The 13,476-nt window shown below is 36.4% G+C and overlaps 1 protein-coding gene across 1 annotated transcript; it reads right to left on the bottom strand.

The window, feature by feature from the left end:
• Nucleotides 1–6,985: 6,985 nt before the first annotated feature.
• LOC145956008 (uncharacterized) lies at nucleotides 6,986–7,704 on the bottom strand. The gene is made up of 2 exons (XM_083071563.1): nucleotides 7,480–7,704; nucleotides 6,986–7,306 (listed from the first exon to the last, which is right to left on the bottom strand). Exons 1-2 carry the CDS (start codon nucleotides 7,702–7,704, stop codon nucleotides 6,986–6,988), a joined length of 546 nt encoding a protein of 181 aa, XP_082927689.1.
• Between the last annotated feature and the right edge of the window lie 5,772 nt (nucleotides 7,705–13,476).

Below are 13,476 nucleotides of genomic sequence, written 5' to 3'. Positions count from 1 at the left end.
AACAATACATACAAATTTTGATCCTCACACTCTCTTTCAACATTCTCTATTGTTTTATAAAATTTATTAGAAATCATAAAATTTGATAGATTATCAATAAATCTGAAAAGAAACTCATTAAATATGATGTGACTCGTTAAGATTTGTGTCTTCAATAAATTTTAGTTAATAATAAAAAAAAAATATTAGAATTAAAGTATTAAGATAATATTACTAATATTTCTTATTTTACCATATACTTATAATTCAATAATGATCAAGCTTAATATAACTTTCGACTACTAACTTTCAACCATTAGTTAGTTTTTAAACTTTCAATAATGTTTTAATTTTTAACTAATTTCTTAACTACTTATACCAAACATAATCTTAGTTAATTGAGTGATTAACTCTTAAACCAAAGGTGGTACTTACATCTCTCTTTAGTTTCATGACTTCTAAATTAACTAGATGTATCATCCATAAAAAAAATACAAAAATCTTTTTCGGATACGAAATAAGTCACAAAACTCTCTCCAAATTTAAAACTCTAATAATTAGTACTACTACATATAATAATAAATACATTGTCCTTTAGTTATTTATTAAATCACAATAACTAATGTTCTAAGTGCAATATTATGTAATATCTTTTAAATGCACATTTCTTGGGACCAAATAAATGTACATTAATGTGAGGATTAAATGGGGACTTACGTCATACACATACAATAAATGGGCATTAAGTTTGAATTTGTTTCATATACACTAGTGGCCTTCGTATATAAATATACTTTTTACTTTATATACACTAAAAAACTTATCATATATAATGACGTATATCATATATGACACTATATTTATTATTAAAAATTATTTTTACTTATATTATAAATATAGAGGAGGGATTTTTTTACTTCAAGAGTAAGTATATATAAACTTATTCCGTTCAATAACTCATGTTCTACATCAAATTTCAACGATCCAACCGTTCAATTTAAAGTTCTTAATGCATAGATTAAATCTGCAAATTTCTAGAAAATTTGAAATTATTTGATACTTCGTTTCATTAATTCGAATCAATGTATAAAATGATTTTATGATTATCCGTCAATTTGAATTAATAAAATAAAGTATCAAATAATTTTCAATTTTTCTAAAAATTTACAGATTTGATCTATGCATTAAGAACTTTAAATTGAATGGTTGAATTGTTGAAATTTAATGTAGAATATGGGTTATTGAACGGAATAAGTCTAGGTAGACTTGCTCCTGGAATAAAAGGATCTCTCTTCATAAATATAAGTTAATATATTGTTAAAAAGTGTATGTATAATAATAATACATAATATATATTATTAAATTTTATTAAAATTAATACTAAAATTATATATAATTACATATTAAATTAATCTAATATATATTATATTTATAATAACACTTTTTATATATCAAACATTTGTAGGGTTGCATTTAAATATATATATACTTACACGTCATATAATACATTGTCCATTATATGTGTGTCGTGTGACTGTATGTGTTTCATATCAAACATAATATTGTTAAATGTAATTATAAACTTCGAAAGTTTATCATAAAAATTATTTTACAATGATAGCCAGCCACCTATTGCTGACAAGCCCAACAATGACCCGACAAAGAAAGTCAAACCAGAACTCAGAATGAGAGGCCCAAACAAGCCATCAGACAAACAAACTGGATGAATGATCTTGAAATGTGGAAAGCTTACTGGTAAGCATAGTTTTAAAAACCGGACCGGTCATCGAACCGGTTAAGGTACTGGGTCAATAGGTCAAAGGTTGAACCGGTGGGTCACTAGTTGAACCGCATGACTCGATTTTTATTAAAAAATATTTATATTAAATATATTTTATACTTATAAATTTTAATAAATCCATATCTTATTTTAAATTTCAATTTTTCTATCTTATTTAAAATTATTTTTATTTTTATTTTGTAAAAAAATACATTAAAAAAATTACATGTTAAACGGTATATTAATACAAATTAAAAATATAAATAATATGTACATATATAATATGCTTGCAATTAATATCACAAAATAATATATGTAATATTTACATAGATATTGCATTATTAAATATATAATTTAAAATTAATAATATACTATAAAAGTTATTTAAGTTGTATATATTGCAAATAAATATATTAGAACAAGTAGTCATTGTTATATTTAATAAGACTCCTTGCTTTTTCATTAAGAGATTCAATTTTCATTATTATTTTTGTGATTTATAGTCCCTTAAAATTTTTTTAAAAAAATAAGAAAAAAAAGTGGTTGAACCGGTTTGACCCACCGGTTCACCGGTTGAACCGGAAAATTGACCGGTTCAATCCGGTTTGAAACGGATCGACTGCATAACCGATCCAACTTCAGATTCGAACCGGCTGGACCACCGGTTCCCGGTCCAACCGGTCCGACCGGCCGGGTCGGTCCGAGTTTTAAAACACTGCTGGTATGGCACTGAATTTTGTGGATTTAAAGTGTTGTGTTTGGTTAAGTGGTATATATATGAATGAACCATAATTTAGAATCGTTGGATGTAATAATTAAAAATTTAATGGCTAGAAATATATTAGGCAGAGGTGATCTACGACGGGATCAACAACTACAAGAGTGGCCTGAGACCGCTGGCAGTAGCTAGCGAGATGGAGTAACAAAGGTTTTTTTTCTGTAATTGTAAATATTTATATATACATAAAATATAATTTAAAATTATTAAATATTTGTCAAAATTATTGTAAAATAAATTATGCAATAAAATATTATTATTTTGGAAAAAAAAGTTTCAGCCTCACTCGTGAGGCATTTGTGAAGTGCTTCATGTTAGAATTTTTTGAAATGTCAACGTTAATTTTTAGTTGAGTTGTTTTACCTGTCCGGATGGTACACTAGTAATTTTCTGGTAGTCTCTAGGCTGAACGAGAGCTCCAAGCGAATATTTCAGCGAGAGGGAGGGTACCTACAAAAAGCACTCTGACGCTCAAGTCAGGACAAACACGAATATCTATAGTAATTAATGAACAGTGACGTTACCTCGAGATGTGAACTATTTATATTGACACTAATGGACCCTGTCCTTCTTGGGCTTTGTACTAGGATTACCAAATTAGGTAACGCCGTTAATTAGTACGTATACAAAATTATCCCTTAGTCAATTAGCTGGAGATGGTTATGTGGTCCCTAAACTGCTCTTTAAGTCCTTTTGGTTGTTATCAATGTCGAACGGATGTCAGGAACCAGAAACACTTTGTTGAGCCGAGGCGTCTCATCTCGTGTCTACTGGATCTGGATTGTCTTTCGGCCACTCCGTCATGATATTGTCATGCTGGCCGTCGACCGAGCTGATGTGGATGAAAAGGACGAGTGGGTGGTGCGAGCCATTCGGCCGTATTTGCCGAATGATGTGCCGAAGGGTATGGCCGAGTGGCCTAACCCGTACACTTGCCCGCCAGCCTTGGAGAGAGAAATGAATCCAAAGGCAATAATGGTAAGATTCCGCAACGTCATTCCCTAACGGTTGCGTCGGTTGACATTCTGAATGGTTGAGTTGAAGAGTCACTTGATCTGTACCGTCGGATCTCACTGATCTAACGGCTAAGATTGTCTAAGTTTGAATTTCCCGCCCATTCTTATGTCTATAAATAAGCGAAGATGGTAGAGCCCCCCACGCGAACCTTTTGAGACCGAGTGAGTGATTTTAGCAATTGGGTGATTCCGAGACTGATCGAGCTCAAGCGACCAGTAAACTTTTTGCGGTACGTGTCATGGCTTTAGGGTCCGACCACTCTTCGACCAGTACTCCTCGACTCGAGTCATCCGTGCAGGGTTCGTCTTCCAGTAGCTCGAGAAGCTCTTCTATTGTGGAGATATTATCCGACCAGGCCGATCGACTTGCAAACAATGGGAGAAGTTCGGACGAGACATCCACTAGCGGGAACCTAGTGGTTCAGAAGTCAAGATGGGTTTCCAGTCGGCAAAAGTACGGGCCTTCCACAGTTCCTGATTTCGAGTGGGTGAATGGAGAGGTGACATCGTACTACTCTCGTTACCGAGACGTGTCGATGATCACATCTCGGGTATACTAACTGTCTAACCTTTAATTTCGAGGAGGATCCTTACCCAATAGGCGTTCAGGCATTGCAGGAATAATGCTTTTCCAAACCCCGACTTGGTATGTCTAGGGAAGCATGCTTCGAACATGGATTCCTTCTATGTCTATGACTGTTTATTCTAAGACTTGAAGGTGAAGCTACCATTCAATGAGTTTATTATGGGAGTGCTAAGGGTGTTGAACGTGGCCCCGACTCAGCTACACCCAAACAGCTGGGCTCAAATATATGCTTTCGACCACCTGTGTCGATGTCTCAACATCAAGCCCTCACCTCTTTTATTTCTGTCTTTCTACTCGTCGAGGCCGACCGACTTGGCTAAATGGGTGTCTTTGAGTCGAATAGGTGATCGAAGTTGTTAGATAGTTTCACTTCTTCATACAAGAACTTCAAGGTAGGGTTTTTTCGGGTGACAAGCCTAAAAAATTGAAGCAACCCGTAGTGCCTTCACCGACAGGAAACACCATTGTGGTGCCCCCCACATTGATGTCTCGGGCATTTTTGAGTAAAGATGTTTCTGCCGACAGCTTGATTTGGCCGGATGCTGTGTTGAATCTTGGTCGGGAGTACTTGGATCGGTTGGACACTGTATCCAAGTGAAAGTATTTTTGTGAGGTGCAAGCGTGGTTATTGGTGCTCGCCCATCATCTTGCTAGGGAACCGGTCGGCGAGCTAGTTCACTTGAAGCAAAGGGTTGAAAAGGCCGACAAGGCCACTGCTGAAGCCCTCTCGACCTTAGAGGATTTAATGTCAAAGAACTAAGACCTCGTTGCCGAATTGAATCGGATAAAGTGCGAGAATGACACGCTTCGGTTGGATCTTCAAAATGTGTTTACCGAGGAACAGTGCCGACTAGAGGAGGCCAAAGCCGAGCTTGACCAATTGAGGGAACAAGCAAAGGAGCGCATTGTTGCACAACATGAAGCCGGATTCCATCATGCCGTTCGACAAGCAAGGTATTTCGGTCGATTCCAGGAGAACTTTGAATTTGACATGGGCCAAGATTTTTATCAAGTGTCCTTCATGCCATTCGGGGACATGTCGGAGGGGGCCAATCTTGACGTTGGCGTGCCGAGCACTGCTCCCAAGCTGACGACCGAGGGGGAGACTCGTGCCAACACCAAGGATGATGTAGACGCCGAGGACAATCAAGAGGAGGAAGATGCTGGGAACCAGGAAGAGTAGGTCTTGCTATATGTATGCTTAGGCTGGTAGAGCCTATTTTTTTGCTTTTAGTTTAGTTCCTTTTTTAGCCGTTAGAGGCCGTTTTGATTATTACCTGTACTGCTAGGCCGATAGAGCCTTTTGAAATGAAGCATGACTTTGTTAATCGAGCAATGTTGCTTTTCTTATTGAACGACGAGAGTTGATTGAATTTATTTTCATATTTATAAATGCTTCATACATGAATTTGAACTTGATGTAACTTGATTAAATGATGTAACCCTAACTGTTGCCGAAGGCACGTCCTTGATCGAGCAGGTGACTCAGGAAGAAAGCCTTTTGAGAGAATCTGAAGGCACGTCCTTGGCCGAGCGGGTGACTCGGGAAGGAAGCTTTTTTGGCAAAATCCAAAGGTACGTCCTTAGCCGAGTGGGTAGCTCGGGAGGGAAGCCTTTTGAGAAAATCCGAAGGCACGTCATTGGCCGAGCATGTGACTCGGGAGGGAAGCCTTTTTGACAACATCAGAAGGCACGTTATTGGCTGAGCGGGTGACCCGGGAGGGATGCCTTTTGAGAGAATTTGAAGGCACGTCCTTAGCCGAGCAGGTGACTCGGGAGGGAAGCTTTTTTGGCAAAATCCGAAGGCACGTCCTTAACCAAGTGGATAGCTCGAGAGGGAAGCCTTTTAAGAGAATCCGAAGGCACGTCCTCGGCTGAGCGGGTGACTTAGGAGGGAAGCCTTTTTATCAAAATCTGAAGGCACGTCCTTGGCCAAGTGGGTAGCTTGGGAGGGAAGCCTTTTAAGAGAATCTGAAGGCACGTCCTTGGCCGAGTGGGTATCTCGGGAGGGAAGCCTTTTGAGGGAATCCGAAGGCACATCCTTGGCCGAGTGGGTGACTCGAGAGGGAAGCCTTTTGAGAGAATCCGAAGGCACGTCCTTGGTCGAGCAGGTGACTCGGGAGGGAAGTCTTTTTAACAACATCCGTAAGCACGTCCTTGGCCGAGTGGGTAGCTCGGGAGGGAAGCCTTTTAGGAGAATCCGAAGGCACGTCCTTGGCCGAGCAGGTGACTCAAGAGGGAAGCCTTTTTGGCAAAATCCGAAGGCACGTCCTTGGTCGAGTGGGTAGCTCGGGAGGGAAGCTTTTTAAGAGAATCCGAAGGCACGTCCTTGGCCGAGCAGGTGACTCGAGAGGGAAGCCTTTTTTGCAAAATTCGAAGGCACGTCCTTGGCCGAGTGGGTAGCTCGGGAGGGAAGCCTTTTAAGTTGACATTCAAGCAATCAATTAAGAGCACTAGTGCTGAACGAGAGCGAATTTGAACTTTATTAATTGGTGCCTCATTAAAAACCTTGTCGGCCAAAACCCTTTTTCACATTTTTATAAGGGGAGAAAAGACCGATCAAGGAAAAGAGTGCACCCATGTATATACATCTTTTTTCATTACAATGAAAATTTCTAACTAAAATACATCTTCAAGTGGGTCGAATTCCAGGTTCTGGGGTTGATTTTTCCCGAAAGCTCTTCGAGCTTGTATGCTCCATTGTGAAGGTTATGACGAATTCTAAATGGGCCATCCCAGTTGGCTACCAATTTTCCTACGCACAAATTTTGCCTGGCCGTTCCTTGGACTCTCCATACCAAATCTCCTTCCTTAAACTCCCTTTTGGTGAGGGTGGAGTTGAACCTTCAGGTCATTCGCTGTTTGCAAGCCTCTGCCATGATTTGAGCCTTGTTGCATAGCTCCTCAACCATATCGATTTTAGCCCGAAGGGATGTGTCATTAGAATTTTGATCAAAGTGTATCCGACGGAAGGAAGGTTCTCCCAACTCGACCGGGATCATGGCATCGGTTTCGTACGTCAACCGGAAGGGAGTTTCCTTCGTGGTGGATCGAGAGGTGCATTGATAAGCCCATAGTACTTCCAATAATTCTTCAGCCCAAGCTCCTTTGGCGTCACCCAAGCGCTTATTTAGCTTCGTGAGGATCACCTTGTTTGCCACCTTCGCCTGTCTATTTGATTAAGGATGATCTACCGAAGTAAATTGGTGCCGAATACCCAAATTGTGAATGAACTTGTTCAACTTTTGATCTACAAATTGGAGACCATTATCTGTTATGATGGCGTGTGGGATGCCGAATCATGTGATGATGTTTCTCCATAGGAACTTCTGAACCATACTTGTCGTGATTGTAGCAAGTGGTTCGGCTTCAATCCACTTCGTGAAGTAGTTAATGGCAACCAAGAGAAACTTGCATTGCCCTTTGGCAAGGGAAATGGTCCAAGAATGTCCATCCCCCAAAATGCAAATGGCCAAGGCAAGCTGATGCTACGTAATTCTTCAGTCGAGGCGTGAATAAGGTTGCCATGCTTTTGACATTGGATACATCGTTTGACGAACTCCATGCAATCAGATTTGAGAGTCGGCCAATAATAGCCTGCTCTTAGCACCTTGGCTGCTAATGTTCTTCCACCCGAATGAGAACCACAAATTCCTTCATGGACTTCCCTTAAAACATAGTCAGCCTGCTTTGAATAGATGAACTTGAGAAGTGGAGATGAGAAGTCTACAAAGGTCGCCGCCAACCACTAAGTATCTTACGGCTTGGATTCGCAGCTTTTTGGCAGCCAAAGGACATGCTGGTTCCCTGCCTTCGTTGATGAAATTCAGGAATTCCCTTATCCATGTTGTTGTTGGTTTGGCAATTGCTAGGCATTCAGAGATATCAGTGCTCAGAGCGGAAAGTTCTAAATGAGAGTGGTTCTAAGTTGTCTTGATTTTCGGCTACTGCTAGCCAATCGGGCCAACTGGTGGGCGCCAAAATGTACCTGTCCGGAGGGTACACTAGTAATTTTTTGGTAGTCTGTAGGATGAATGAGAGCTCCAAGAAAATATTCCGGTGAGAGGGAGGGTACCTGCAAAAGTCACTCCCAAGTCAGGACAAGCACGAATATTTATAATTAATGAATAGTAACGTTACCTCGAGATGTGAACTATTTATACTGACACTAATGGGCCCTGCCCTTCTTGGGCTTTGTACTAGGATTACTAAATTAGGTAATACACCGTTAATTAGTACGTATACACAATTATCCCTTAATCAATTAGCTGGAGATGGTTATGTGGTCCATAAAATGCTCCTTAAGTCCTTTCGGTTGTTATCAATGCCGAACGAATGTCGAAAACCAGAAACACTCTATTGAGCTAAGGCAACTCATCACGTGTCCACTGGATCTGGATCGTCTTTCGGCCATGCCGTCATGATATTGTCATGAGGCTGTCGGCCGAGCCGATGTGGATGAAAAGGACGAGTGTGCGGTGCGAGCCATTCGGTCGTATTTGCCGAATGATGTGCCGAAGGGTATGGCCAAGTGGCCTAACCCGTACAGTTGTCTTTAGAAGGTTCCACAGTAGTTGTTCATTTGTGTGCTTCCTTTTGTATTTAATTAAGTTGTTTATCTAAGAAATGCATAGAATGGAATATTTTTATTAATTTTCTTAGTTTATTATTCTTCTTATTGTTGAAATTTGGATCGATAGAGATAAAAGTGCTTATTATTGATGCTTTCATTTATCAAAAATGACATTGTATGAATTTGTTGCAACATTTTTTACTTTTATTTGAGAATCGTCAATAGTTGGTTTAGTGCCGGTTTAAATAAATAGTATAGTTGAAAAAAATCCATTCACACTCCAATGATTGGGACTAGGATGCAAATGTACCATCCTGATATTTTACAAAATATAATGTATGTTTCTTGGGGATTAAGACCTAGAAGGTTCAATGATCGTCCAAGGTCGTAGAAAATGGTATTTAAGATCTTGGATTAATAATTATATCATATCAGGATAAGAGTTAATTCTTGGATTTGAGTCCCATAATTGATTATGTCTCACATTGTGTTGCCTTCTCAAATTGTAGTGGAGTTATTTATTCTAAATCAAATGATCTTGAGCAAAAATCAAGATACATCATCTTTAAGATAAGACTATAAACAAATTCTCAAGATTTGTGTGATGGTTATGATAGTAATTATAATGGTTGTGGAGGAAAGATACACATTACAATGAGGGTTGAATAATATATATAAAAATTTACAAGTTTTTATAGTGAAAAGAAAATAACTTATCAGACAAAGCACTTGAGAATAGTCAAATGAAGTACTAGAGATTTTTATATTGTTTCGTCTCAACCATGAAGACTACATCCAATTCTCAATCCAACTAGATTGAGTTTCGCTAATTTAATTACAAGTATTCTTTTACCAAGTCACTTCTAACTCAATCCTAAGTAGTCGTTGACTTGTCTTTTCAAGCAATTACCCAAATATTCTTTTTGAACAACAAGCCTCTATAGATTTAACACCAAGTATTCTTTCAACCAAGTCTCTTCAGGCTCAATATTAAGTATTCTTTCAAATAAGCATTTCTAAGCTCAATATTAAGTATTCTTTCAAACAAGCCTCTTCAGGCTCAATCCGTACAACAAAGGTAATAAATGATTACATGATTGTTTCGTCTTTTCTAGACATGGTATAATCAACAATGAAAGCACAAGTAATCTACAAAGAAATATATACAAAATTTACAATAAGTGTTTCTTTGTAGTTTTCTACTCTATATATTTCAGTATGCTTCTCTATACAATTTTCTCGATGTGTATCACTTCTCTATGTTTCTTCATTGTTCTATGTATGTATCTTTGTCATTGTTGTTTGAAGACTTGATCCTTTTATAGTAGTTTCAAAGAAGATGACCATTACAACAATTATGAGTTGAACTCATAATTTGCTTCATAAGTTATTTCTTCTGTCTTCTTTGCTTATCCTAGAGATTATCGTTATTGCATTTAATGTCTTTCAATAAGGCATGTATCTCTTATCTGATTTAACAGACTACTTATCATCATTTTCTTCTAAAATGGCATGACAGAAGTAATATCAGTGTAGAGTAGTTGATGTCAGCATAGAGTAGTCTTTTGTAAAGCCTTTTTTTTCTTTATCCATGATATCCGAGATTTTATCTTTTTGCTTCTAACGAATAATTTGTCTTTTTCTTCTTTAACAGATTTTGAGAGTTCCAACATTTCTTTCTAGTTTGATCTGTTAAGGAATAAAACATTAAATGAAATTTAATGTTAGTATCAGTTAAAAGTATACGTTTAATGCAATGAGACAAACTATATGTTTAGTCTGATTTTCTCCATCTTACAGAAAATATATATTTTTCATATTTCGTCTGATATAGAATATCTTTGTAGATATTTAACTTTGCTTAAAAGAAATTTTTTCGTTTGTTATCATTAAAACTTGAGGGATCCAATATTGTCTTTTGACTTAACAATGACTAATATTCATGAGCCATTAAGGATTTTAATGAAATGACACCATTTACGGGATCGGGGCAAGAAATAAAGGATCCTTATTGAGAGTTGACCCTAATATACAAATGATTTCTCAACACTTGGGAGGTAGGATATACTCACAAGTGTTTTGGGTCATAATAATTAGATTTCCTGATGACCATCCTTCGTACCGGAATACCACCTAAACTTCCACACCCCCAACACATCTTCCAACTTCTACATATGGATTCCATTGCTTTTTTGCAACTCCTATCATTCAACTATACCAATCTCATACTAACTTTGGAATCTATCAACTAGCTAAACCCAAAATATTCACCAAACATTACACTAGTTTTTCCTAATTTTTGACAAACCTAAAGGGCTCTCACTCAAAATGCCCAATGACCACAACATACCACTCTTACTCTTAGAATTTTGGCAAGCAAACCAAATATGTTGTAATATATTTATGAACTAAGAGTTGTTGATTCCTTAAGGACTTGATAAATACTTTTTAATTTTTATTATCCTAGTTAAAACTTGGCAAAGAAAGATATATAACTGAATATAAACATATTGTTTTACATTTCAACCTTAAAATAGTAAGCAACAAGTAGTCAAAGACAATTGAAAATTTGGAAAGATAATAATCAGAGTAATTGTTGGGATTAAATTTTATCTGTCTCACTCCTCTACTTTCATTAGATTCTCTATATATGATTCATATTACTTAGTGTTATTAAATTCTTAAATTTGTCCCAAATTAATTCCTTGCATTTATAAACTTTAAGGATACTAATTTAATAACTAATACCTCAATTTATCAAATTAGAGTCCTTACATTAAGCTTAAGAATTTAATCAACTAACAACTCTAAATTTATTCCTAACATTCAAAATCAATAGGTGATTTGATTCAAGTCGGATTCATAAAATATTTTTTGATCAAAATATAAATTGCAAATCAAAAGACAAGTGATCAATTCATCTCAAGCATTAAGAACATAATCAAACCACTAACACTGAATAACATAATATCATATAAAGGAAAGAAAAAGTGAACTTCAAAATCCTCTGCCCTAAGTGGTCTTGATGCTTTCTCTCTCTTTTTATTTTTTGGTGCTCTATTCTCTTTGTTTTTTTTGTTTAGATCCCCCATTTTCTCTCTCTAATCCCTTATATATGTCCAAAAAAATAAAATAGGGTGTCTAGTAAGTCAGCAACCCGCTCAACCTTTTTTAAAATGACTTAGAGAATTTTGAATCCTTCAAGGTGAATAAAGCTCAATCTGCTAAGATTTTTCTAGTCTATTGAGCCCATTCTAGAATGTGGATTTCTTGCTCCTTTGGGTTCAATTTGTTCAGCCCTTTCACGAAAATTGATTTGCATCCATTTAAGGTCACGAAAATTGATGAATCCATTCAAAGTGAGTTTTCAATCATCCAATTGCATTAAGTTTGTTCTATTTTCATCTATTCATACTCATAATAAGTCATTTTCTTACGAAAATCAAAACCTAGGTCACGAAACCCGCATGCGACAACTTCAACTCATAGCGTTCTTATATTCACTCAACATTCATTCATAAATCCATTCAAGGTGAGTTATCAATTATCTAATCACATTAAGTTTGTTCTCTTTTTATCGATTCCATTTTTTGCTTATTTTAAATCGTTTTGAGTGTTCAGATGCTCCATTGTTGTTGACCTCGTTGATAATAGAAAGAAAAACATTAGATTTTCAAATGCATAATCTATTTATAATTTTGTGATTTGGTTTTTATAATTTTGCTTTTGCTTTGTTTTAATCAAATTGTTTTAAGTTTTGGGTTTCTAAGCGCTTGACTAGGGCTAGTGCCATGTTGAAATTTATGGACTAATAGTTTTTTTTTTCTATACAGTGAAATGGTGGTGAAGCTTTTATGGGCTTCAAAATGTCGGATGACTTTGGTTATTTTGAAATTGGCGATTTTATTTTTTTTGAAGGTGGAACTAGAAAAATATGAACAATACTTTTTTTAGTGGTGAGAATGTTAGCAACGTGTCATTTGACTTGAAGAAGAAAAGATTCCTTTAGACAAGTGCTTTGAGGCATACTAAGACCATGGTTGTGACCATGTGGGCGTTGTAGTTGGGATTTGTGGAGGAAACATAGTTTCTAGTTATAGGGGCATCTAAGATAGGACTAAGTGGTTATTTATCTCGCCGACACCTTGGTTCATTGCTTATCTCTATTTTGAGAAAAGCCACATGCAAGTGCTCTCTATTAACAATGATGTAAACTTTTCTGTTTATTTGACTTGGGAGATTTGTGATCATGAAGCATTAAAGCTTGATTTAGAGTTAAGAATGGAGAGCTCTGTGTTGAAAACGAAAGAGCAATAATGTATATTTGATTGTAAAATCACATTAATTGGTCATTTAAAATATATTAATTTGCTTCCGGATATGGTGCCTACAAAATGGTAGCCTGCCATATATAGTTAAATGATAAGTGGAGCACCATGACATTGGATTTGGATCTGGGCTATGAGTAAAGAGTTGAGTAAAAATGTTAAATATGAGTAAGTTCTGCATGTGAGAAAATAGAGGATAGATCAAATAATAAAAATGGAAACTACTTGTGTTGACAATTGAAATGTAACAAGGAAGAGAGTGACCAATATTTATTTTGTGAAAAATACAATAACATACACTACATTTTCTTCATTCATATGCACATTATCAAACTCGTTTTGTGAACCAATGTATATTTTGAGGAAAAATAGTTAACATTCCTTTGTTTTCTCTTCCATTCCACTTTGACACCATTTTTTTTCTTCTCTTTTTTAT

This window comes from Cajanus cajan, chromosome 3 (assembly GCF_000230855.2).
Source record: "Cajanus cajan strain Asha chromosome 3, NIPB_CcT2T_4, whole genome shotgun sequence".
Taxonomy (NCBI): domain Eukaryota; kingdom Viridiplantae; phylum Streptophyta; class Magnoliopsida; order Fabales; family Fabaceae; genus Cajanus; species Cajanus cajan.
This window is presented reverse-complemented; position numbering and strand designations above follow the sequence as displayed.